The sequence below is a fragment of the Lepidothrix coronata genome, unplaced genomic scaffold (genome assembly GCF_001604755.1).
Source record: "Lepidothrix coronata isolate B3197 unplaced genomic scaffold, Lepidothrix_coronata-1.0 Scaffold83, whole genome shotgun sequence".
NCBI classification, from domain to species: Eukaryota; Metazoa; Chordata; class Aves; order Passeriformes; family Pipridae; genus Lepidothrix; species Lepidothrix coronata.
This window is the reverse complement of record NW_016690263.1, coordinates 1,565,804-1,590,714: the sequence shown is the minus strand read 5'-3', so window position 1 is coordinate 1,590,714 and position 24,911 is coordinate 1,565,804. Positions and strand designations below refer to the sequence as shown.

The following is a 24,911-nucleotide window of genomic DNA, read 5'->3' as shown; positions in this document are numbered from 1 at the left end:
CTTTCACAAATTAGAGGTTAAGAGCGCTGGTTGAAAACACTGAAATGCACTGTCAGGCGGTGTTTGGAAACGGCTGGCTGTCAGGCAGGCAAGGTGCCACCCAGCAGGAGGTGGATGGCATGAGGGGCAGGGCTCCCTGTCCCAGTGCTGCCAGAGCCAGGAGTGCTCTCAGAATGCCAAAGCTTCTGGTGCTCTGGCCAGTGATGCCAAGGTTGTATGCCTCTGGATATCTACCCACCTCTTTCTTTGCTGTGTACACCAAGGATTGGAAGCTGCAGGCCCAGTGGTAAAGTCTCTCTCAAGCATCTGAAATTGTCTGTTGTAGTGGCTGTTAGTGTGAACTTTGACATAAATTTCCTGTGCATGGTTGGCTTAATGTCACTCGACATTTTTCTGTAACAGGTACTTTTGACACTAGATGATCACAGTGAAACCAAAGCTAATCAATTGACCAGTAATGTCCTCTGGCACATTGCATTTTTCTAACATAGGGATGAGCATGAATGGTTTTGAGGAAATAATATTTCAACCCCCGAGCATATGGAAAAAGATGCTCTTTGTGAATGTGGAATATTCTAATGTCTCTATTGGTTTTGCAGGCTGTATTAATCAAGAAGTAATACAATAATACACTAATACAGTATATGATAGTAACCTGTAGGCTTACTTTACTTTAGAATCTAACCTTTGACAAAGAGCTCTAGCTGTTTTATGTGCTTAATAACTCTTGGAAGTACTAATTATCAGATGACCTGTAGCCATGTCTGAACAGTCTGAACACTACACTTGATTCAAACCTAGTACAAGTGTGCATGAGTTGGCCTCTTTTTGTTACCATTCCTACAAAGTCACTGGTGTTGTGTCTAGTGTGACATGTTTCAAGACTGTCAGTGCTTGTATCAGAAGGCATCCAGGTCCGGTCTGATGACAGGCAGCTGCCTCTTGATTTTAGGACAAGGCTTATTGTTAAATTAAAAGCTTTCAAATGTAGTTATGGCGTGAGACAGTTACTGTGTAGATATTCCCAGAGTACCACCTCTGCAACCTGTCAGCATATGGACCACATTGTCTTCTATCCGTCGTCATATGACAGTAGATAATTTTTCTCATTTAGAAAATATAAATGGTTTCTACATAGAAAAAGTTATGATGAAAATATTTAAATTATTTTTATTACTTCCTATCTTATCTCTTATTTTGGTCATTGCATTATAAAAAACATGGCATCACCTTCTTCCTTAAAAGCATATAAATGTGTGACTACTTTGAAGTAGTAGTATGTACTAAATAATCAAAATATTTAGCAATATAATTAATAATACACATTTTAATGGAGTTTCGTATTTTCTTTACCTAGGAGCTGTGATCATCTCCACGCCACAAGACGTGGCTTTATTGGACGCACGCAAAGGAGCTGAAATGTTTAGAAAAGTCCACGTACCTGTAAGCCTCTATGTTAAAAATATCAGTAGATTTTTCTTCCCTAAAATGTAAAAAAAATTTCATATAAGGCAATAGATGAACATTCAGAAATCATTTGAATTTCGTAAATTCTTGTTAAAAGAATTGGAATCCGTTTTATGTCTTGGAACTTGCTTTAACAGAAAGGAAAGATTTTTTTCTTAGACTGAGGTCATAATAATATGTGATTTCTTTTAAATCTGTTTGTTTAATCATGTGGAATGGATCAGGTTGCTAAACAGAGTATCTTATGAAGTAATGTGTGCTTTTCAATTAAACCTGTCTTATTATCTCCCCATTATATGTCCTCTTCATCACTGTCTGTGTTAGAGCTTAAAATCTGAAATTTCTTGAAATGTAGAAAAATCATATATTGGTATGTTCTAAGAAAATTTAAGTTTTTGGGGAGATAAGCATGTTTGGAACTGTCACTTTGCCATTTGAAATGCTCTGTGACTATCATGACAAGTAGAACACTATATAATCACTATTTTTCATGAGGTTTGTAGCTTATATCTTGGCTTGCTTATTTGGGAAATACAAAATTTAAGAATATCCACAATTAGGAGAAAATATTAAACAGGCTGACATCTTTGACTAGATATCTTCTGTGTGTGCTACAAGTATCTAAGTCACTGAATATTATACTCCAGAATATGTTTATGTAGAGATTAATTTTTCCTTTGAAATGGGCATTCATGAAAAAATAAAAACTGAAATGCTTCCTTATCATAAACTGTAAAGAAAAAAAGATGATTTCTTGCTTACCTGTGTGAAGGTTACTTTTGCACTTTATTAAGAAAGGAAATTTGTTTCAAAGCTAGTGCTTTGTTAATTTAAAAAATGCAATAGAAAGTTGAAGTGACTGCTTTCCCTTTTTCTTTAATTTACAGAATAGTTTAACAAAAGAAATACTTTGATAAATTCACTATTATTAACTATTCCTTAAGCATATTTGCATCAAAATAAAAATATAGTAGCATTTATAACTTGCTACTGGAAGGAAAATAAGAAGAATAACATATGGAATGTTTTGTTTTGATTCTATTTTTGGGTTTGCTAAAATTATGTAAAATAATTTTCTTCAATTTACATTGTGCTCAAGTCAGCACTTTGCTGAATTTTACTTTTGTTTTAATGAGAAATTACCAAGATTGCTTTCTAAGACTGTTTTGTTCAGTGTTTTTGAAGAGAATGGCCTCTAAGAAAGTCATGCATTCTAGGATAGGCTTAGCTAACATTAATTTGATTAGTGGTAGATAAGATATTAAGTATCGTCTGTTTTGGTTCGTTGGAATTTTCGGATCTTGTTAAATCAAATGAAAGTACCAGTAAAGCTGTTATGCCAGATGTTGAGTTTGAATGGGCTTGAACCAGTCATGAGGTCTTGGTTTTTCATGATGCTGCTTCATTTTATTCTGCCTTTGAATGTACGTGAGTACAGGTGCATCATTTACTTCTGTTTTAAAGCAACTCCTGCCTATCTATTCCATTTCTAAGTGTCAGCTAAATCTGAGGATCTAAAGAAAATGTAGTTACATAATTTCTGATGGAAAACGTCAAACCTGAGGTTTACGTCAAAGAGGTGGAATCTGTGGGACTGTGCTAAAATTATGTATCCTGGTTATATAATTGACTGATCTTTAAAATTCTAATCTCTAAAATCTTTAATCTTTAAAAAAGTGCTTGCAAAGATTTTATTTTTCAAAGAAGCAGAGAGTACATAGGTTGCAGAATTATGCTTTTTTATATTTAATGAACTGCAGTCTCTCTCGTGTACATATAGGTCTGCATATACCACCTGCCTCTCATACCTACTGTCATGAGTTATCAAAGACTCAGATGACACATGTAGTGTTACCACAGTAAAGTCACAATCGTTAATGTTGTTTGTTTGTCCTTTACAGTATCAAAATTAAAGTAGAATAACTGAAGGAACTGATGAAAAGCTGGCAATTAGAGCATTAAAACCAGGATTACAGCACAAAATTTTCAGTCCTAGGACATGGTCGTTAAAAGAGGAATGTCATCTCTTGTGCAGTGCAGCACACCTACACTTCCAGTACAGAAAGAGTTTTGCTAAGTGGTGCTGATTCCTGTCAGAACAAGTTTTTAAGATTCTTGCTCATTATGTGAGTTTGGTCAACGTTTTCTTGCATTCCAGAGGGTGACTCAGAGTGAGTAACTTTGAGTATTTAGGAAAAAAATTGCCTATTTTCACCTGCTGAAGTTGAGTTCAGTTCAGTATGGTTTATCTCATCAAACATATCCCTGAAAGAAAAAGACAGGGTTTTAGTTAAATCTGCAACTTTTTTGGAAGGTTACGTTGTGGATCTTCTAGGTTTCAAAAAACTGCTTAGATAAACTCAGCTATGTATTTCCTTCTAAGTTATACTAAAATTGCTTGTTTGGCTATGTTCTTTCTGGTATATCTGTAGTATCCAGAGTAGCCAGCCAAGATTATGGCTTCATACTGGGAGCAGATGTTAGAGCCAAAAATTGCTCATTATAAGATGAAAGGTAGGAAGACAGAAATATTGTTCATGTTTACTTGAAGCACTACAGTGTGAAGTGACTGACTCATGGTTACGCAGGAAGTTGATGGCAGACTGAGGAACCGTAACCCATCAGATTGAAGTCAGACCTCAGCACGATCCATCCTTGAGTACAGTGAATGACTTAAGTGGGTTTATTGTCTCCTGGTGTAAATACTGAGAGCTTTCATTCTCTTACTGTGTTTTCTCTAACTTAGAAGGTAGTATATTTGGATTTAGGCATGGTTTATTGTGTAACCAAAAGGTTAGTTAAGCACAAGAAATATGTAAACATTCAGAAACTGTGTGCAGATAACTCATAATGAAAGGTTTCTTCATTTCATGTTATTTCTTGATAGATGTCTCTTCACCATTTAAAATAATGATTTGACTAAATGAAATTCAGTTCCATGCATTATAACCATACTCTCCTCTGCTGCAATAGATTAGCTCCTGCATTATGATTCATATAGTAAATACTAGTTTTCATGTCATTACTGAGCCAAGTTTGCCAAGAAATGTACAGGAAAAGGAGCTCACTAAGGACTGGAATAGTATTCTTACATGCTTATGGGATAGTTTGTGTAACAGCTGCTTTGAATCTATTAGAAGTCTATTATTTGAGCAGGGAAATGAGAGTTATTACTGACTTCATTAGCAAGACGTATTACTTTGTAGATTTAAAAACTCTGAAGATCGTAGTGAACTCTTTTTCTTCTTTAAATATGTGTGCAAAAATATGCATGGTAAAAATACTTCAGCAGAAGAGTTGTGTGTTTGCACAAATTCTGTATTAAAGTTAGTATTTTTAAGTTGCATCTTAATATTAAAAAAAAATCTTCATAGTCCGGAAGAATGGTTTATGTATTAATAAATATGCAATACTCATTGGTTGACAAACAGGACCAACACTAGAAGATTATTGTGTAATGCTAGAACATTATTTGCTTTTAGTAAGGTTTGTTGAAATGGAAAGAAAAAGGACAGTAAATAAGGCCTCTAAAACTGATACAGCATTGGAGATACAGCTGTATCTCAGCATTTGCATTAACTGTGGCAGAAGGACTTCTTAGTTATTAGGTTATCAAAGAATTAACAACATGATTGTAATAGTCCTTAACTATTCACAAAACAATAGTAGACTACAAAACTTTTTCTTTGATTGTAAATTTGCTGAATTATAAATGTCGTGTGACTACTTTGAAGAGAACAGAAAGTTCAAACTCCAAGATACCTGAAAATGAATTAATTAAAGTGTACATGTCAAATTATCTTTTTTTTTTCTCCTGTGCTGTCAAAAATGGCTTCCCTGTATCCTGGTGAAAATAATATTTTTCTTTTGCCAAATCATACTCCTTCCTGTGTCCTTCGGTTTACCAACACAGTGAAAATTCCATGACTCGACTTTAAGGAGAGCAGGATGAATGCCTGCTCAATGGTCATCCATAGAAGGCTGTGGCTGTAGAGATCCCTTGGACACGTAGTATGTCGTGTCTCTCCTAGTTTAAGAACTGGATGAGAAAATTACCTACAACAATGTGCCAGTAAATAGAAACTTATTCCTCTTGCTCCTCTCGCAGTCTCTGGGAGAGCGTAGAAAGTGGGGAAAGTCAGTTTGTGGTATTAAATTGAAAATGGGTAATTTTTTTAAAATGTTTTTATTATTTCTTAAAATGTTCCTTGCTTAAAACCCTCTGAGAGTTTTACATAAGTAAAGAAAATACACCTCATGGTGGTATAGAAAAAACAGGTGACCATCTTTTGATAATTTTAGCTTTTGATAAATTTAGCTTATAGATAAGGAAATTTTTATTAGGATATTGTAAATAACATGCTTTTTTATTTTTAAGTTTGGTGCAAGGAGTTGTACATTCACTTTTAATTAAATAACTATATTTGTTGGTTGCATTGAACACTGGTGCATCCTTTTAGATATGCTTCATTAGTGTAGTGATTATGTTTCTTCTCTAATAACTAGGCCAGCTTCTTCAAGCACAAAACTAGAAGGCTCAGGGAAATGTAGAAGTACAAAGTGCTACAAAGTAAATAACAATATAAAATATATATTCATGTTTTTAAAACTTGGCCATAGTTTGTGTGACATATCTAGATAGCATATAAATCTGAAAATGAAGTATTGTAACACATAACCTTTAAGCAGGTCTTGTGTTAATTAACAGATGGGTAGGAACTTTCACCCTGTAGCATTTGAATGCTGTTTTATCACTTCTGGAAATTCTCCTCTGCCTTAGTGAAGAGTTTTGTTTACTAGGTGGACAAAATGAGATCAATGCTATCATTAGCATTGTTGTATATTGTGAAAGAATATTTTTTTGTGTGAATGATTTCACAAATTTTCATTTGGCATATTTTGTAAGGATGATGTTGAACACCTGGCTTCAACAGAAAGGTATCCAGGACGTGTGTATTAGATTGTTATGCTGTGGTTTTTGCCACTTAGTTTCACATAACTATTTCTTATGTTTGATCTTTAAAATGTGTTTCTGCTCTTCAGAAGAATAGCAAATCTGGTTCTTTTGGAAAACATTTCCCTACAGGACAATTTATAAAAATACCTTAAAAGCATATCTGATTGTGTAATTCCTCATAATGGTGTGTTTTTATTTTGTGTTTCCTGAAACTGCAAAGTACAAAACTGTAAAACACAGCATGGAAATTCTTCCAGTATTCAGAGTTTGAAAATGAAATACTGGCAGGGAGGGTTCTTGGCAAGATAGGCCTGTGCAAGAGGTACTTTTCATTACAAATAAATCTGTTAGTCTTTGAGAGGTGTAAATGTGATAAAATTGAAATAATACACAAATGATGGTGCAACTGAGATGACTAATAAGAGCTGATAATGATGTTAATGAGTCTGATTCCTATTTTAAATGAGTAATCTGTGTGAATTTATAGTTGATAATCTATTCTTTATTGTCAGAGATGAATAATGGAAATACCAGTGCTTGAATGCCAGGTTTGAACATCCTTTCCTTTACTTTAACAGGTTTTAGGACTGGTTCAGAATATGAGTGTTTTCCAGTGTCCTAAATGTAAGCATGAGACACATATCTTTGGAGCTGACGGTGTAAGAGATCTAGCAAAAACCCTTGGGTTGGATATTTTGGGTAAGAATATAGAAATGTTTTTATTTTTCAAGAAAAATTGAATGTGTGTGTGAAGCATGAACTGAAATAATCCTAGCATAATTTTAGATTACTCTATATTCAGACAGTGTTCAGATATAATAGAACTAATAAGTAGTATGCTATGTTCCTTGTCGTTCTTGTGATGGCAATGCTGACTGATTATGAAAATTCATGAATTGTATCTTAAATCTCTTTGTGTTTACCAGCAATCCAGAACGTGAATTGTTTTGATATCAGTGTGCTGTATTACCTGAAACTGATTATACAGCAATTTTTACTAATAACCAAGAATTCTCTTTGGTCTTAGGACAGACCTAAACTCTGTCCAGTAACGTCAATAAATGTTTTCTCATTTATTTCATTTAAATTAAATGAGTTTTTACATATTGACTTGATGGAGACCTTATAGCATCCTAAAGGGGCTTATAGGAAAGCTAGAGACTTTTTGCAAGGGCAGGCAATGATAGGGCAAGGGGGAATTACTTTAAACTGAAGGAGGGTGGATTTAGGTTAGATAGTAGGAAGAAATTCTTTGCTGTGAGGGTGGCGAGGCACTGGCACAGGTTGCCCAGAGCAGTTGTGGATGCTCCATCCCTGGAAGTGTTCAAGGCCAGGTTGGATGGGACTCTGAGCAACCTGGTCTAGTGGAAGGTGTCCCTGTCCATGGCAGGGGGTTTGGAACTTGGAGATCTTTAAGGTCCCTTCCAATTGCAACCATTCCGTGATTCTGTGATTAGCCACAATTAAATGCATACTTATAAGCTAAAATATACATGAATCTTGAAAATATACATCGCTATTTTAAAAAGGCATGGTTCAACCTGTGCTGTAAGTAAAGAATATAACGCAACATAATTAAGTTGGTAAATGGGATAATTGCATGCACTAATGATGTGTTTCCATGTATTACTGTAATTATCTCAATGATTTTCCATAGCTAATTCATTAAAAGGAACCAGGAAGCTCACTTAGAGAGATCAACATAGAAACATCAAGGTCTGACATAGACATAAGATAGCAAGGCAACACATAATTAAAGACATGCTTTTGGGCTATCTTTTAGTTTTCTGAATATATAATGAGTTGTGATCGGGGCCCAAGGGGGCTTCTACAGTCCTGGTTATGTGGATGGATGCAAATGCTCTGCAAACAGTTGAATCAAACATGCATTTAGATACACAGGCACAAATGATGTACCGTGCCATTGGTCCCACAGGTGATTTGTGTTATTTCCTACGAGGGAAGAACCGATCGTGATTGTGTTTAATTAGGAGTGATGTGAGAGATGTACAGATTTAGCAGGGGATAGATGAGATATATGAAGAAAATGAGAGTGAAGTTGAACTTCAAACTGTCAGTGAAGGACCACACTAAGATTAAGAATAGTGCCTCAAGGGTTAAATTTAGAATCACAGTGCTTGATCTGATTAGTGCACTCCTTCCAGGGATGACCATTATATAATAATACCATATGGTATTGTAAGAATTACTGCTTACAGATTTTACATTAATCTATCCCAAATGGAAGTTTTATTTCAATGTTATTTGAATTCTGCCCCAAAGCCTTGAGAACTTATTTTTACATATATATCTATAAAATATATATATTTAAAATTAGTATTTCTAAATTTATTTTGGTTATATTTTGCACCATGGCTATTCTGTTTGTTTAAATAAGAATCTAGTGCTCCTTTGAAACCTGACAAGCTGGCATCTGACAAATTCCGCAAGGTAACAATGTGCAGGATTGAAAAGTATTTTCCTTCTACTTGCTCAGAGTCAGCTGCTATTAATTTTACCGAATACTTCATTTATTTTTGTTTGTGACAGAAGACAATTAGCAGTTGCCAGAACACTTTCAGGTGTAGTTTATTATTTCATATACTTCTGATTGTCTTGTCTTTTTATTGTTCCCTAAAGGAAAATGTGATAAGGTTTGTGAGAAAGAGTTTTGTGCTGCTGATTTTTCCCTTTCTTTCTCTGAAATTTTTTTTTCTGAAGTTTGGTGGCCATAACTGTGTTTCGTTTGTATTCCCGCTTCCTTTGTGTTCTGTTTTTTATTCTCTTAAGCTTTGTCAATTTTCATATAGTTTTTTTAATGTTTCTTTTTCTGCATACACTGAACCTCAATAAATTACACTGGCTTGGTTTGAGTTAAATAAATGTTGCTAAAGTGTACAAATTAAACTTATACAGTTTCTGACATCAGTCAGGGTTGAACTCAGGCTGTTCTGTCTGCATCCATCCATGATGTAAAATGTAGCTGTGTCTTCCATTGAAAGAAATTTGGTCTTCAATTCACGTTATAATTTTTTATGTAGCAGTGAACTAAACATAGGAACCTCCAAGTTTTTTGTAGTGCTGAAATCTGTGTTTTGGAAAGTATGTTTCAGAATGGAAAAGAGCTGCTAATTGACTCTCCCTTAGAATGTTCCTTTCCTCTCTGACAGTTCTCTGCTCATTATAAAAGCAGAATATAAAGAAGATTTCTGTTGGAAAGAAGAATGAGCTGAATAGCTGTCCACCTTTGAATTGAATCCAAGGCCTAATAAGGGCAATAACAAATGCTATTATTTGGAAATTTAGTATTCAAAGAAGTCTTTGAACAGTGATTAAAATCTTAAAACAGCACAGAAAAGAATATATGATGAGGAGATAGTACTGAAGAATAAGTTGCATGATGAGCATTTTCCCAAAACTCAGGCAATTCATTTAATGTATGCAAAATAATTTGTATCTCAACCTGTGTTTTTCTGTTTGTTTGAGGCAAAAAGCCCTGCCTTCTCTAATAAATGACAATGCATGGTCCTTCCTATTCAGAGCATGAAAAGTCCAGAATAGTTTGGCATTATTTATTATGGATGTAAGGAAACTGTACTGCAGCCAGTATTCATTTTAAATGCTAATTCTTGGAGATTAAGTAATTCAAAGAATATACTGAACTGAAATTTGATATCAAGTTACTTTAGGGCTATTCTAAAGAAACATTTGAGAAGTATTAGGTCTTCACATATGTGTATCTTGGTATTTTTGATGCAGGAGACATTCCACTGCACGTTAATATACGGGAGTCGTGTGATTCAGGACAGCCTGTTGTGATCGCTCAGCCTCAAAGTGATGCTGTAAGTTTGGTGCATTGCACTTAAAGCAACAAAAAGCCCCCCTCCGAAAATGAGTGGAGAGGGCTTCTTGGTATTGCTGTTTGAAAAATGTGTGTCTGAATGGAACTTAAGGAAATAAGATAAAAGAAGGTAGTATCATGAAGTAACTCAAGCCCTTGATTTTGGAATGCTGGTCATCCGTTCTGCTTCTGTGGGTTTGGTTTTGTTTAATTAGGCTGAATCATTCGGTATAATGAAGTTTTGATCCAGGTCCTGGCATGCCAAGAGGAGGAAGGTCAGTGTCAAGCCTCATGAGACCTTGCAGCTAATGTAGGACCTCTAAAACTGTCAGTTGAGCCTTTGGTAGCTGAGCCTGGAAACTGTCAAAGGGTCCTATCCAAAGATGTTTGGAACAAAACCTGTGCATTGTCAGTACCTGAGTTGTTTTCAGCAGGAAGTGGAGCAATTTACACACAGGAGGAAATGGATTTTTCTCTGCATTTACCGTAATATTTTCTTGCCTGTGGAAAGTAGGAATTGGTGAGGTGGTGAGAGTCAATTACACAAGTCTGTAAAGAAAAGCAGTTGTACGTACAGAACTTCATTAATACTGATAGAGTAAGATTTTCCTGTCTGGTGTTTTCTTTCTCCTCTGCTGGAGTTTTTATGCCAGGCTCTGTAGGGCAGGGTGCTGTGCATAGTATATGGCATGATGCAGCCTCACTTTTGACTGCTGCTTAGATGTTATAGTGAAAAAAAGTGATTAATGCTGATAATAGATGGTAGAATTAATTTGAGATAAGGTAGACTGTACCTATTTATTTTTTAATATCATGATTGTTAGGCATATGCTGAAATACCTTTTTTCTTCCCAGTGTTTTAGAAGATTAAGAAAAAAGGGAGGACAGGATTAACATTGTCAGTTCAGTGTTTAATAACACTGATTGGGATTGTGGAGGAACAGTGAGAGTCTTAAAATTGTAATATGTCATTTTGTTTTGAGAGAGAAGCAGCAGCACTATTGCATGTTGATTTCTAATTGAATGCAATATTTTTGCTAGACTTGGGTAAGGCCCATGCTGTGTAATAATGTAGTGATCTTGAGTTCAGGTCCTTGTGAAAAGGAATTCTTATAATTCATGTGGTAGTTTCTCTCTGGGAAGTTTGATCAGCAGTGTGAAGGTTTGAATGGATGCATGGCTTTGGTCAAAGTTGAAATAAAACAGCTGAGCAAACTAAGATGGAAGGCTCACAGCTCTCAGTATCAGAAATCTGTAATAACCAAGAGTCTGTAGCTTGCTGGACTATTGATCTAAAAATTCAGACATGGAGAATAGCATTCTGAAAATAAAAAACCAAGAAAGTCTGTGTTGCCATCTGTTTGTCCTTGAACTATATTCTTCATAACAAAAGGATGGGTTATAATCACCATTTGTGGCAATTAAGTTAAATATGAAGAGGAATAAAGATTTACAAATATGTGTGACTCTGGGGAAAAGTCTTTAATATCCTTCTCTGCCATTGTGTCTGTGAGATAATCATTCTTCTCAGAGAATGAGGTTTTCTTAAATGTCACTAATCTCTGCAGAATAAAAAAGAATTTCCCTTTATCCCTGGTTTGCTTCTCATTTTAAAGACAGAAAAAATATTGTTGTTCTCTTATATTTTAAAAGAAAAAAAGAAAAATCAAATTCTTAGTACATAACTGATGGTGGAAGAGGTCATATAAGGTCAGATTCTAATCTTTAATACATGACACTCATCACCATGTTTCTCAAGTAAACTAAAATTGTGGCTGTTCATGCATGAACAATCACAAGTTTTCAGATAGAGAACAGTATCTGCTGAAATTATCCCTGCTCTTGTCTCTGAAATGTGCAGGGGATTTTTATGCAAAATTCTGAGCTGATTTTGTTAGAACACACAAATCAAATACAGAATCATAGACCTGAAATAATACCCAGCAGACTCAAACAGTAGGGAATAAGGATGGTGATTTACTTTTTAGAAACCCAGCATACTGTCACACCTTCTAAGCTCTGTCAAGCCTAGAATAAAGGGTGTTTCTAAAATATGCCAGTTAATACTTTTTTTGCTTACACATTTGCTGTGGGGTTCAACTTGCCTTGCAGATATATGAAAGTATAGCTCTGACTCTACACTAGAATTTCAAAATGTGTAAGCAAAGTTGTTTAAACTCATTATTTTAAAGCTTAAATGTAGTTAGTGGAAAAGAGGTTTTACAAATGACCAGGAAATTGTTAACAACTAAAAAAGAAAATTACTTGTAGAACTGTGCATGTTTGAACTTAGAAAGTTGTTCCTCAGGGAAGGCACAGAATACACAAGAATAATGTACTTATGGAAAAGGCTGACAATATAGCTAAAGGATATGAAGGTTTAATGGCTGGAGTTCTCTTCTGGTGAAGCTTGAGGCAGTCCTCAGGGAGAAATAAACAGTGCTGGTAAAATGATTTTGCTCTTGGTATAACATTGCCTATGCTAGTGTTTCTGTCAGCTTAGTTGTTTAAATTGTGGCTTTTTCTTAGCACTCTTCACTGACAAAACTTTGTTATGTGCTGTAGAAAATTGAATATGGCTGTACTCACGTCAGCCTAACGCAGCAGTTGAGAGTGACCAGAGGTCCTTTACAAAAAGCTATTAATTTCTTAGTTTAATCAACAGTGAGGACTTAACAGATCCTTCTGGAGATTAGTTTAGCATTTCTCTCCTCTGTCAGGCTGTGAAGGTGGATTGGCTGCCTAGGGCTTCATTTTTTCACTCACTCAGACATACAAAAGAGTCTCTAAACAGCAAAAGCTAGTTAAGGAAAATCATGAATGGTACTAAAAGGGTAGAATGGGGGGAAAAAGTAGGGTAAAAGGTAGTCAGGGAAAACAAGTGAGGAGTCACTGAAACCAGGTGAAATTGATTATGCTCAGATGTAGGAAACCTCCTATGGACGTGGGAAGGAGCCAGCAGCAAAACAGGTGTTTGGAAGAGGCATCCTGAAGCTTGCAGATAAGAGGACTAGAAGCACAGCAAGACATACAGAACATGATTAATTGCAATGCAGTCATTGTTCCACCAAATGAGTTGTTTAAATGCCCAGTGAATTCTCCATCAACACTGGGAGAAGAGATAGGGGTTGGTAAGATCTCTTCCATTTGTGAGTACAAAACCCAGAGTGTGGTGGTTATCTTGTGCAGAATTCTTGCTAGAAGCTTTTGAGTGTACCACAGCCTTCATGGCACAGTGGATTTATTATTAATACCTTGGTAGAACAGACGGGCTGTCTTTGACTGTTGAGCACCAGACTCCCACCTGTCTTAAGGCTGAAGAAGCAGCTCAAACAAGTACGAAATTCATTTGCTGTACTAGTGTGTTCCTTCACATCCTAAAAGTTGGGATGTATATTGGGATGACATTTCAGGGAAGAGGCATGCTGGAGGCTGAAGCCAGCAGTAGATGTTGTCTCTCATCTTCTTGTCTTGGGAATGAGATGTTTAAAAAAAATATTGTGGAGGAGAGGTGATACACCTCTAAGGTTCATCAGGGATAATGTATTCAAGACAGCAGAGAAGTCATGAAAGAATGAAGTTTAGATGTCACCTTTTTGCCCTTCTTCGTTATTGAAGAGATAGTGACACTTCATGACAAAATATAGAGAAGATGACTGCTTTTGGGGGGGAAAAAAATCAAATTCCAGGAAACTCATAATGGTCAGTTAGTTCCTTAGTGTTTTCTTGCCACATGTTGTTATGGAAAGCATCTGGAATCTATTAAGGAAAAATACTGAGTTCACCCTCTTGTTCCATAAAAATCAGGTAGAGTATACTGGGAAAGCAAGGAAAGGTGAAAAGAAGCAAAGCCAGTGCCTCTTCTCCTCGTGGCCTCAGAACATGGCCACCTCTCCAACTACAACAACTACTACAACCTTCTTTTCCAGTCTGGGTGATATGTTTATATTTTGCAGAAGCGCTCATTGGCTCAACCCCAAGGGTAACCACCCCCTGTTTTTTCCCCCACCACAATTATATAGAGAGAGTGTTGGAATCCCCATATTGCACAGCCTTTTGCATGTGTGCATGAACTTATACGCAGTGTGGTGAGGAATTTATGACTTGGATAGAACAGCTAACCTTGTCCTGGAGCAAGGAAACCAGGACCTGTGGCTGAAAAACATGCTTAATGTCATCATATCCAGTTTGCGATCAAGACCAGTGTATAATACAGACCCCACATACTTCTTGAGGGAAGTTCTGTTACTATCTAGCACACATTTAACTATGTGGAATATATTCAGCACTCTTGCAGCTTTTGTATATTCATATATAATGGTGAAGGATTTTTAGTCCAAAAAATTGCACAGTATCTGTAAGGGGAGAGGAAAAGCCCAGTCAGGTGGAAAGCAGGGACACAAGGCACCCGCAGTTTGACATAACAGAGCAAAATAAGTCTGGTTAAAAATCCCTTTTCAATTAGAGCAGAATGTTATAAGCCTTACTGTGGTGTCATCCAAAGAGACGGCTGAAATTTGTATTTGGAAACACTTTTCCTGTAGAACTCTGTGAAAGGGTGATGTGTAAGTAGGGTAAAAATGTACAGCCTTTTAAAGCTTGCAAGAAATAGTTGGAGAAAAATTGAAGTACTGGTAGCAAATAATCATAGAATCATATTTGGTGGTGTTCAGCTGTCATCAATAATTCCATTTAATGAGTGGTCAATCTATTGTGTAATATCTTCAAAGAAAAGCAAACCCCGAAGAAGGCTGCATGATATGATTTATAATATGCCTTATTATCAAGACTTCCTTTGAATGATCACAGTAGCATTTGGTATGTGTAGGTTCAGTTCCTTCATTTGGGGTATAGGTAGTACACTATCAGAACTTCATTTATGGTTCTCTCCGCTGAAGGAAATTCTGAGTGGTAGGTTAGTCTGTTTGAAGGATGTTACTGTGCTGCATTTGATTTGCACTGTTCTACTTAACCATGTTTTCTGGACAAGATGTCTTTTTAGATGTCTGTAATGGTATCTGAGTGATGTATATGCATAATGGCACCTTGGGATATCAGTATTACCCAACTGAGGCTCCCTCAGAGAGTGGCTTGGCTGTTGCAACTGCTATTATGTAGGATTAACAGGAAATTTCCCATGAGCACTAGGGGTTTTTCTTTAAGATTTTAGTTTCATAAATGCAGCTTACTTACCCATCTCTTTAATTTCATGTTATAATGTGTGGATTGACTTTTATTGTCTCATTAAGTCTGAGCTGAGACTTCTGGCAACTCCTGCCAACATGCAAAAAAGAATCTTATGGTAGAACTGCCCAGAGGAGAACAGAGTGGGAAAGGCTCTGGACCTCTTGCAGCAATCAAGAATTTCTCTGGGTGACATGAAGCTTTTATCTGAAGTGGCAGCTTATTTAAAGCTGTGTTTATCGTCACGCTTTTAGCGCCTTCTGAGTTGACCACAGTAAAATACAGACATTAGAGGGCAGCTCCAGTCATGCACCGAAGGCTGGAGTTGTGTCAAAGTAGCAAGCAATTTCCATGGAAATTAAAGTTGTTTAAAAATCTGATTGAACTGGAAAATGGACTGTGGTTGAGCAGAGAGTGCTAATAAGAACAAAAGCTACCAACTATTATTTTCATGTAGATGGCAGCTAAGTCTAGTATGTGATAGTCACTATTTAATTAGTTGCTCATGACTGCTAGCTTCCTTTAGCAATGAGTAAAGTATAAGCCCTAACAGCTCAGTTGAACAGATTTAAATTCCTTTTCCTTCTCTACAGGTATAGTAGCATCCGCAGCATTTGATATTCCAGACAGTGAGGACTTGCATAGATTCACCTTTGGATGGCTAGATAAAGCATCTTAATAATCTTGGAGTCTTGCAGTAGGAGTTAGAAACCATGTTGGTACTGGGATTTATACTCTTTGGTGTACTAGGCCTGCAACTGTGTGATGTATCAGTATGCTTTTTCTCAGTTGCTGATCTGAAGTTGTTTGTATGCAGTAGTTTGGGTGAAGGCAAATGTCGTATCAGCTATGTGTTTTGACTTTGTTGATTGCAAATTGGGTTTTGTGTTTGTGTGGCAATTGCACCAGATACTGGAAGCCACTAAAGTGAGATGGTTTCAGGCTAAGAGCTGCACTTCAGTGGAAGGCAAACCTGCAGGTCAAGCCAAATCAATCCAATCCAATCCATGAGAACAGGGCGGTCTCAGCTGTGACCTGTGCAGTCTGTTTGCAGTAATCTTAGCAGTGATGCATACTTCCCTCACGGATAAGATTTTTAGGGAGAATGAAATGCCATAACTGAAATCCTCATATTTCTCTAAGATTACTGTAGGGCTTAATTAGATGAGCTAATAAATAGCCTTGCAGTTTAAATCTACCTGTCTATTATCGCATGAAAATACAGATTCATTACAGAGTAAGGAATCAGGATGTTCTCTGATTATTTAGGCTAAGTAGGACTTTTCAGTCTTACTTATGTGAACTTCGTTGCAAGTTCTCCATTTTCTACTCCACCATCTATACTGCCATTAGTCACTTCATTGTTGGTTGTGCCCTGGAGGTCCTAAGAACTGTACACTTCTGGCAGTGTTTGTACCAGTGTCTGAGAGGTGAACAGTCTCTCACATGGCTGTTATGCAGCTCTTTTGACTCTGTGAAGTCACCTTCCACCTCTGCCTCTGCCCTTCCCTATGTTCCTCTCAGATGCCGTCTAGGCAGTGTTCATAATAAACAAGTCTGGTCTGATTTTAGGACATTGTCTTCCTGTGCACTTCTTCATTCTTGTGAAGCAGGGAGAATGATAACCGCTGTGTTATTGTTGAATATAAAGTTGTCCATCAGCAAAAAAATGGTTTTCAGAAAGTCTGTAAACCATTCCTTTAGAGCTTTCAAACATAAAGGGAATAACTGACCTGTAAAGTTTGCTTTTATCCTATTAAAATGAAAATGGTGAGTGATGAATAAGAACTCATCCTTTACTTTTTCTCTTCTGGTTTTCCACCCAGAAAGGAAATAATAAACCCTGTCCATTTTCAGTTGCAGCCTGACTTCTTTTGCTTAGTAATGACGAAGTAAACAGCTGAACTGTGCTCTCTGTCTACAGATGCCACGTTGGAAAGATCCTGAGTAGGAGAAACTATTCAATACATGTAGGGTTGTTTTTATGTAATGCATATTGACAGTCACCAAGATTCCATTTAGACCTTTCAGGTATGTTGATTGATAGACAAGCCCTCTAGCTAAAGGATTTGTTCAAAGGTAGGAAACTAAGGCTCGAAACAGTTGATTTTTGTTGAAGCCAGGTTACTGGTAGGATTCTCTACTGACATGTATGAGATACTAGTCTGTTCAAAAGACAAAGTAGTGGTCTAGGAAAACAGAAAAAAAGGGATGTTTAGCAGGTAAGACCAGTTGTTGATAACTGTAGGGCTAGGTAACACTGGCATGCTGGCTACAAGGAGTTGTACCAGGAACCTCCTGTTGCAAAGTGGCAGATAGCTGCTTGGCAAATAAGAGTCAGTGTACACTGGGAAATTGTTACTCAGACACTCATTAACAGTATTTTTGGGGAAAAAAATCTTAAGTTTATTGGGATCTTGACATAAGGTAACATTTATACAAGCAATCAAGTCTGTTTATGGTGGATTTATAATTCTGTGTACAGTTTGGTCAACTCTGGAGCAGAAAAACAGCCTGGGCAGTCTCTAGAAGGGGCCAGATTTTCTATGCAGGTTGTTAATTGACTCATTAAGATGCATGAATTGATTTGTGCAAAGTGGGAGCTGCCTGCGGGACTATTCAAGAGAGTTCAAAATTCCCACCTGGAGTGCTCCTAGAACAATTAGTCAAACATTTAACTGCAAAGGCAGCTTGACTTCAGTCAGTCACCTTATTTCAAGTTAGTCCATTATCTTATCTAGGAGAGTGGTTAGTTGGGGAGTAGCTGGACCACCCAGGGAATTAGTATCTGAGTGAGGTGGGTGTTGCACACAAGCTGTGTTACCCAACTGCACTGCAGGTGTAGCCATAGGTGTTTTAATTTTATGGTTGTGAATTAAGTTCTATAGTTCATTCTATAGTTCTTGCCACAAAGTCATGCATATGGGAGAAAACAATTCTACCTTGGTGTCTGCCTTCCTTGCAAAGTCATAAAATTACACTGCTTTAGTTTTAAGGTGATGTGAGCACTGAGACTGTGAGGCGCTGGGGCTGGCAGTGCCAGAAAAGAAAACCCTACACGCTAGGAGCAATCCCTAGAAAAGAGGAGACATGAATAGTGCGTGGCCCTGCAAAAGGTTGACACGTGGTTCAGACTGGTGACAGTGGGAGCTAGTGGGAGCTGCCAACCTTCCCTCCCTTCCCCTCAAGCTCTGACCTCTGGCATGTGTCAGTTCGTTTCCTATTTTAAAGGCTCATCAAGGATACAAGGTCTAATTCATGGTTAGAGCTGTCTGAGAATGCTGCAGGAGGCAGGAAGGATCAGTGCATTTGGGGTTATTGTAGGGATTTCTTCTAGTAAAACAGGGAAAGTTGTCAATATGGGCACCATATTCAGACTTACTTGAGAGGATGGAGAAGTAGATTGGTGTAGTGGGTTGACCCTGGCCAGGTGCCAGGTACCCACTAAAGCCACTCTCTCCCTCTGCAACTGGACAGAGGAGAGAGAAAAAAACAGCAAAGGACTCATGAATTAAGAGCTGGGAGAAGTCAGTGACTGATTACCTTTATGGGCAAAACAGACTCAAAGTCGGGATAGTACCTAAATATTACTAACAGGATAAAAGCCAAAGAGCGAGAAATAAAACAGTCTTAAAAAACACCTTCCCCCCACCCCTCCTTCTGTGTTCTCCCTCCTCCCCCCCAGTGGTGCAGGGGGACGGGGAATGGGGGTTATGGTCAGTTGTTGTTTCTGCCACTGCTCAGAGAGAGGAGTCCTCCCCCTGCTCCCAAACCCCACTTCAGTCTTTGGGAAAGATTTCTTTTTTTGAAAATACTTTAATTTTAAGAGTCTGAATAGGAAATTCTGCAGTGCAGTCTAGTCTGTGATTAATTAATTGTCTCAAAAGAATTTTTTTTGAATGTTTTTATTTTCTCTGATTCTCTGTCCTATGCATGGTGCATGTTGGTTGTCATGGTTAGGGAAGTTTATAATTAATAGTACCTGTGGGATTAAAGAGTCTCAACACTTCCAGGAGGCTGTTGACTTTGTTTGCTCTTAAAGACAAATTGTTCAGTCAAGTTCTATTCTTAGAATAATAACTGAGTTAAATTTTAAAAACTCCCTCTCCCCCAGTATTTTAAATAATGCTTGTACTTATTTTATGTATTAATGCATCATTTTTCTGGAAAACAAACTAAATTGAACCCATTTATTTAAATATCTTTAGTTTTCTTTGAGGGTGTGTGAAAGAACAGATAACTAACGAGATGTAAAATGTTCCTTTTTATAGAAATGACAGGTGCTAAATATATGTTTCTGTTTTTACAGGCTAAAGCCTATCTAAAGATAGCTATGGAAATAGTAAGAAGACTACCAGTACCTCCTGCTTGAAGTATTTACCACAGAAACTTGCAAAAAAAGCCATCTTTGTTGCAACCAATGCAGAAGAGTCCTGCTACCTAATAATGTGGAGGCCATACCTTAGTTTTAAGAACTTCCTTAGGAGTTAATTTACCAGAGATTAAATTAAGATTGTGATATTTACTGGTTTTTGAATCATTGCTTGTCCATGTCCAAAGGGATTGAAGTGTGCAGACAATGATAGACAGTATTTAACTGCTGAATTGTAACATCATCAAGCATTTTTCACGTGTGCTATTTTATGAATGAAAAACAGCCTCTCCACTCAAGGAGAATGATGAGAGGTATGCCAAAGGATTAATCCTGTTTAAAAACTTAAATTTTCAGTACTCTTAATTTCTTTCAATTTTGGTTCAGCTTTTACATAGTTAACTATCAAACTGACCTTAAGTTCTGCAAGATTTTAACAAGAAAAGTTAGTTGTGCAACTGCTGTACTTTTTGTGTGTTCACCTTATAAGAAAATTTTAAAAATTCCACGTATACTCTGAAGAGTTCTTGTGATGAATGGTGGTCAGATTTATTCATTATCAGATCAAGTTTGATCATGAGGCAATTCATGGTTTAGTGAAGAATGGATTACATGACCCTGAGGCTTATTTCTTGACTGTTTTGCATTATAATGAACCCAGACAGAAGACCAGGTAACCGAGGTCTTCACTGAAAACCAGATGTTTTGCCTGAGCTCAGTTTGACAGGGAATGCAAATGATCAAGATAAATTAAATTTGTGATTGCATATTCCTACTACAGTGCAGCAACTTGGAATTTGAATATAAAGATATATTTTTGAAGTAAAGAAATATTTGGTCTTCAAACTGCACGGCCTTCTGGTTTGTTTTTTCATTGCCTTTGATCTTTATTTTTGTGTTAATGTGTGGAAGTGAAAGATCATGCCTTCAGGGAATGAGTTTCCATTTACAATTAGATGTTTGAGTTGACATTTAGGCTTTTTCATTTACACAATCAAGTATGAGTATCTTAAACATGCATGTTAACCATACCATACTGTGAATTTAACCATACTAGGGAGTTCTGCTGTTGACCTCTGAGGAACCAAGGTTTTCCCTGTATTCCAAATACTTATTCAGGATTTTGTATGAATTGTTTTTTATTACTGAAGTGATACAGCATAAAAGTTGGTATAGATTTACATTAAGAATATTTAAGTGATATGTACTCAGAATTTGCATGGAAAATCTAGGCACAAATGATGAGTTGAATTTCAAGCTTAAGTGATTTTGTAAATATGTAAATTACATAGTCCAAAACTGTGGATTTTTTACTTCAAGTCAATCTCTGAACCTCTTCGCCTTCAGCCTTCCCTGTGCAATCTCATAGCAGTGATCAGTTATTTCAGTAGTATATTATCCCAGGCCCGTAAATTTACAGAAATACTCCCTTCCTTTCAGTTGTCTGATATATTTTACAAAAATTAAAGCTGGCTTTGTGTTCTACCCTTTCATACTTTATTGATAACATTTTTTAAAACTGAATTTTATCTCTCTATATTTGTTCACTTTGCTTTACATATCGTAATTGCTGATATACCTGTCTCTAAGTAATCCTGTGGTGGTTCTGGTATATTATAACCATAAATTTCAGTTGAAAAACTGGGATTTCTGGCTGGTTTTTAATTCAAGACGGTGATATAGTCTGAATTGTTAGCATTTGTTATTTTCATTCTGTTAAAAAGTTTTTGAATGTCTCTGACATCCAGTTCATGTTGAGACTGGATGAACAGTCAGTATACAGATAGATAGTTGTTTGCTTTCCCTTTTGTTTTTTTTCTCATTATTTCTTGAGTTAGTTGAAGGATGAAATTTGCTTTCAAATGTCCTTTTATTTTTACTCCTTTTTCTCTTTTTTTTTCCCCTTTTAATTAAGTACTGTGGTTTTGCTCTGTTGAATCTTTCAACTGCAGAACTATTTTGAATGCCTTTATGAAGAAACTGGTTCTAATGATTAAACATAGTTTCTGTGCCAGTCTCTGAAAATTCATATTTAGTTAACAGTTTTGTGGAAGGATTGCACAATGTAGTAAATTTATTGATTGAAAATTGTCAGTCATTTTCAATAAATATACATAATTGTACAGAGTCGGTTTAAGTGCATTTAAGGGTAGCAATGGTCAAATCAAACTTAAAATGAGAATGTATTGCTTTACTTCCCTCATTCTCATAACTGAAAAACTGTTTCCCAGCTCTTCTCCTGCAAAGTAAATGAATAACATTATATGTTATTTATATGTTATATTCATATTTTTTATATTACATGTATATATGTTAAGTATATATATTAATGAATTCTAGTCAACATACTACATTTGAAATTGTAATTCATAAAATCTTTTATGTAAGTTGTAGGGGGGGTGTTTGGATCAGTCGGAGGTTTAGCAGGAGAAAGTGGTATTTAACTATAGCTTATAAATACAGATTATAGACTTGACACACAGTGCTGTTTGCTCTTTTCAACTCCAGTATTTTACTTTAATCTCAGTGATATTTCCTAGTGTACTAGTAAGTTGTTTTCTAAAAATGGTAATCCTAACAAGAGGGCCTGGCTTTCCTTATGTGTATGGGTAGGTGCTCTTTGCTCAGAAGCAATGGAGACTTGCTGCAAAAGTGCTGTGATCATGGGTTACTGGCACAGAATTATTAAAAGTCTGTAGCACTGTGAGCTACAGTTACACACTGGAAAATCCCACAGAGGAAGGAAGAGAAAGAAATAGGAGGGCTAGGGAGGCACGGGACCAAACAGGCAGGAATAGGGACAGAGGCCAGTCAGTCCCGGTTTACCTCCTGTGTAGTTTAACAGCAAGATCCTCAAGAGCCCCTTGCATCGCTGTCAGACTTAGTTTTGCTTTCACCACATGGCCCTTTGTATGATGACGACAGTTCCTGTGTTTGCAGATAATTTCTGCTGTTTCTTGGGTGAGGAGCATATGGGCTGTGTCTTAAGATAGTGCATTTCCTGGCTTTCAGAATTTTCAGTTTTGATGAAAATTAAGCTGAAAGAGAGTATAGAATTGTTTGAGTCAGTGAAGTATATTGCTATAAGATTTTTACTGAAATGTTCAGCTCACTGTGAATTGTTCAGCCTTTGAGACTATGGTTTGTGCAATACTTCAGATGTTAGACTTCTCACAACAAAACATTTTTGTTATTTGAAGTTATGAGAGAAAAGTAGTTTGCAAGTCAGTTTATCTCTACTAATTCGAGTTCAAACTACAACCCATTGTAGTTGCTCTGATTGGTGATCATGGTTATGAATTAACATTCATGCAGAGAAGTGGCAAAGTAGGTCATCTTCAGTATATTAACGAAAAACTCCTGTAGTTCGGACCTTACTTCAAATAGCTGGATTCACTTGGATCCAGTTCAGCAGGTGAAATCCTCTTTAATATCTTTCCATTAGTAAGTGTGGTTTTCACCTTGACCTGCTCAAATTCACTGTTAGGTTTTTCCTGTTTGTGATGAATGCAGTTGGTGCTGATTAGAAAAGGCTTTGATCTGAGGCAGCTGCTGTGTACTGGTTTGTTGGTAAACTGTGTTCGGGGCCCCCTAATATAAACCAAAGGCTGCAATCAAGGCAGCGGCAAAAGGGAACGAATAAGAGGTGAATCTTGTGCCAGTGGGAACATCTCCAGGTTCTAGAGAGGCTACCCGTTACAGGGCTTGCCAGGTGCAAGAATGTGTGTGGAAGAAGAACAACAGAAGAGCAGCAAAAAAGAAAAATCCTTCTGTTGCTTAGGAGAAAGATTAAAGTGCTGTGAGAGGCTCTGTGGGCTACAGAACTGATGAGCAAAGGTTAAGGCACTGAAGATGCTGTGCAACAATTTAAAGGGCATTTTGGTACTTGCTCAGGCTGTGCAAAGCTTCTGTCAGAGCATCCTCAACCCTGAGGCTGACACATGAGCTCAGTACCCAAGTACCGAAGTCTGCAGGCAATGCTCCTGTCCTTCCAGATGCTGGTGGGGGTAGGATCTCCATGCTTATTTTTCCACATCGTTTGCAGTAGTTGTCCAAGGTGCAAGAAACTTGTTCTACACTCAGGTTTAGCTAAAGATTCAAATTCGTAGCTCCTAAACTTAGAAATGATCCTCAGCCACTTGGCTTAGTCTTTGCTAAGGACCATCATGGAACATGCAGCACTTCTGATAAGCCTGTATCACTTGTGGAAAAATAAGGAACATCGTCCTAATCACAGCTAATTATTTTTAGCCTAATGACTTGGGCTGGGTTTTGATCTTGCTCCCAGCCTTATTGATGTCTTTTACCTAATGAGACTGTGAATAAAATTATCAATGCTTAGGCTAATGCCTGGCATTTGAGCTGCTTGCTGATGTGAAATAAGGCTCTGGGGTTTTGCTTTTGTGATTTTGATACCCATGTGTCATTCTAGTTTCTCATGGCCACATCCTGGCCTATATTGTTGTCATCATTTTTATTTAACAGGAATACTGCCTAGTGGAGATGGTTAGGGGGAAAGGCTTCTGCTTAAGAATGCTTGACCATAAGATGAATCTGAATTGCTGATTTAATTTCAGAATTGACTTATAATGGTAGGAGTTATAATGATAATTATGTTTTATTTTGGCAGCGTATCAGCCAAGGCCCTGATATGTCAGCCATGTATCACAAAAAACACAGTAAAAGAAAAAATTAATTCCCAAAGTAGTTTTCAGCCTAAATTTAAGACTTGCTTCTTTTTTTTTAACCTCTGTTTTGCATTATAAAGATGTTAAGTCTGAAGAAAAGGTATATTCAAAGGTCTGTATTTTTCCATTAGCTTCACATATTCTGAGAGGTTTTTTTTTTTTCCAGCAAGAAGAGGACAGGCACAGCCTGTCCTTCCTTATGCACCTATTCCTCTAATTTTCTGTTTGTATGAGTCTGGATCTGAATACCCACTTTAATCAGTGCAAATAGATTACTTTTCCTAGGGAGTGCATGAGTCTTCGAACAGGCTAGTGGGGAGGGAGAACATCTGTTGTCCTTTAACATTGTTTTGAGGGCTTAGACATCTATTTGAAGTGTTTTCACTCATACCACTGGGATTT

The 24,911-nt window shown here is 36.9% G+C and overlaps 1 protein-coding gene across 2 annotated transcripts in view; it reads left to right on the top strand.

The window, feature by feature from the left end:
• Window positions 1–22,063, top strand: part of NUBPL (nucleotide binding protein like) — an 84,734-nt gene extending 62,671 nt beyond the window's left edge. For both annotated transcript variants that reach the window (XM_017820478.1, XM_017820476.1), the window contains exons 6-9: window positions 1,358–1,443; window positions 7,003–7,123; window positions 10,184–10,266; window positions 19,759–22,063. In XM_017820478.1, coding sequence (XP_017675967.1) covers window positions 1,358–1,443; window positions 7,003–7,123; window positions 10,184–10,266; window positions 19,759–19,821 — 353 coding nt within the window. In that variant the 3' untranslated portion in view covers window positions 19,822–22,063. The remainder of the gene's footprint in view (window positions 1–1,357; window positions 1,444–7,002; window positions 7,124–10,183; window positions 10,267–19,758) is intronic.
• Window positions 22,064–24,911: the final 2,848 nt, after the last annotated feature.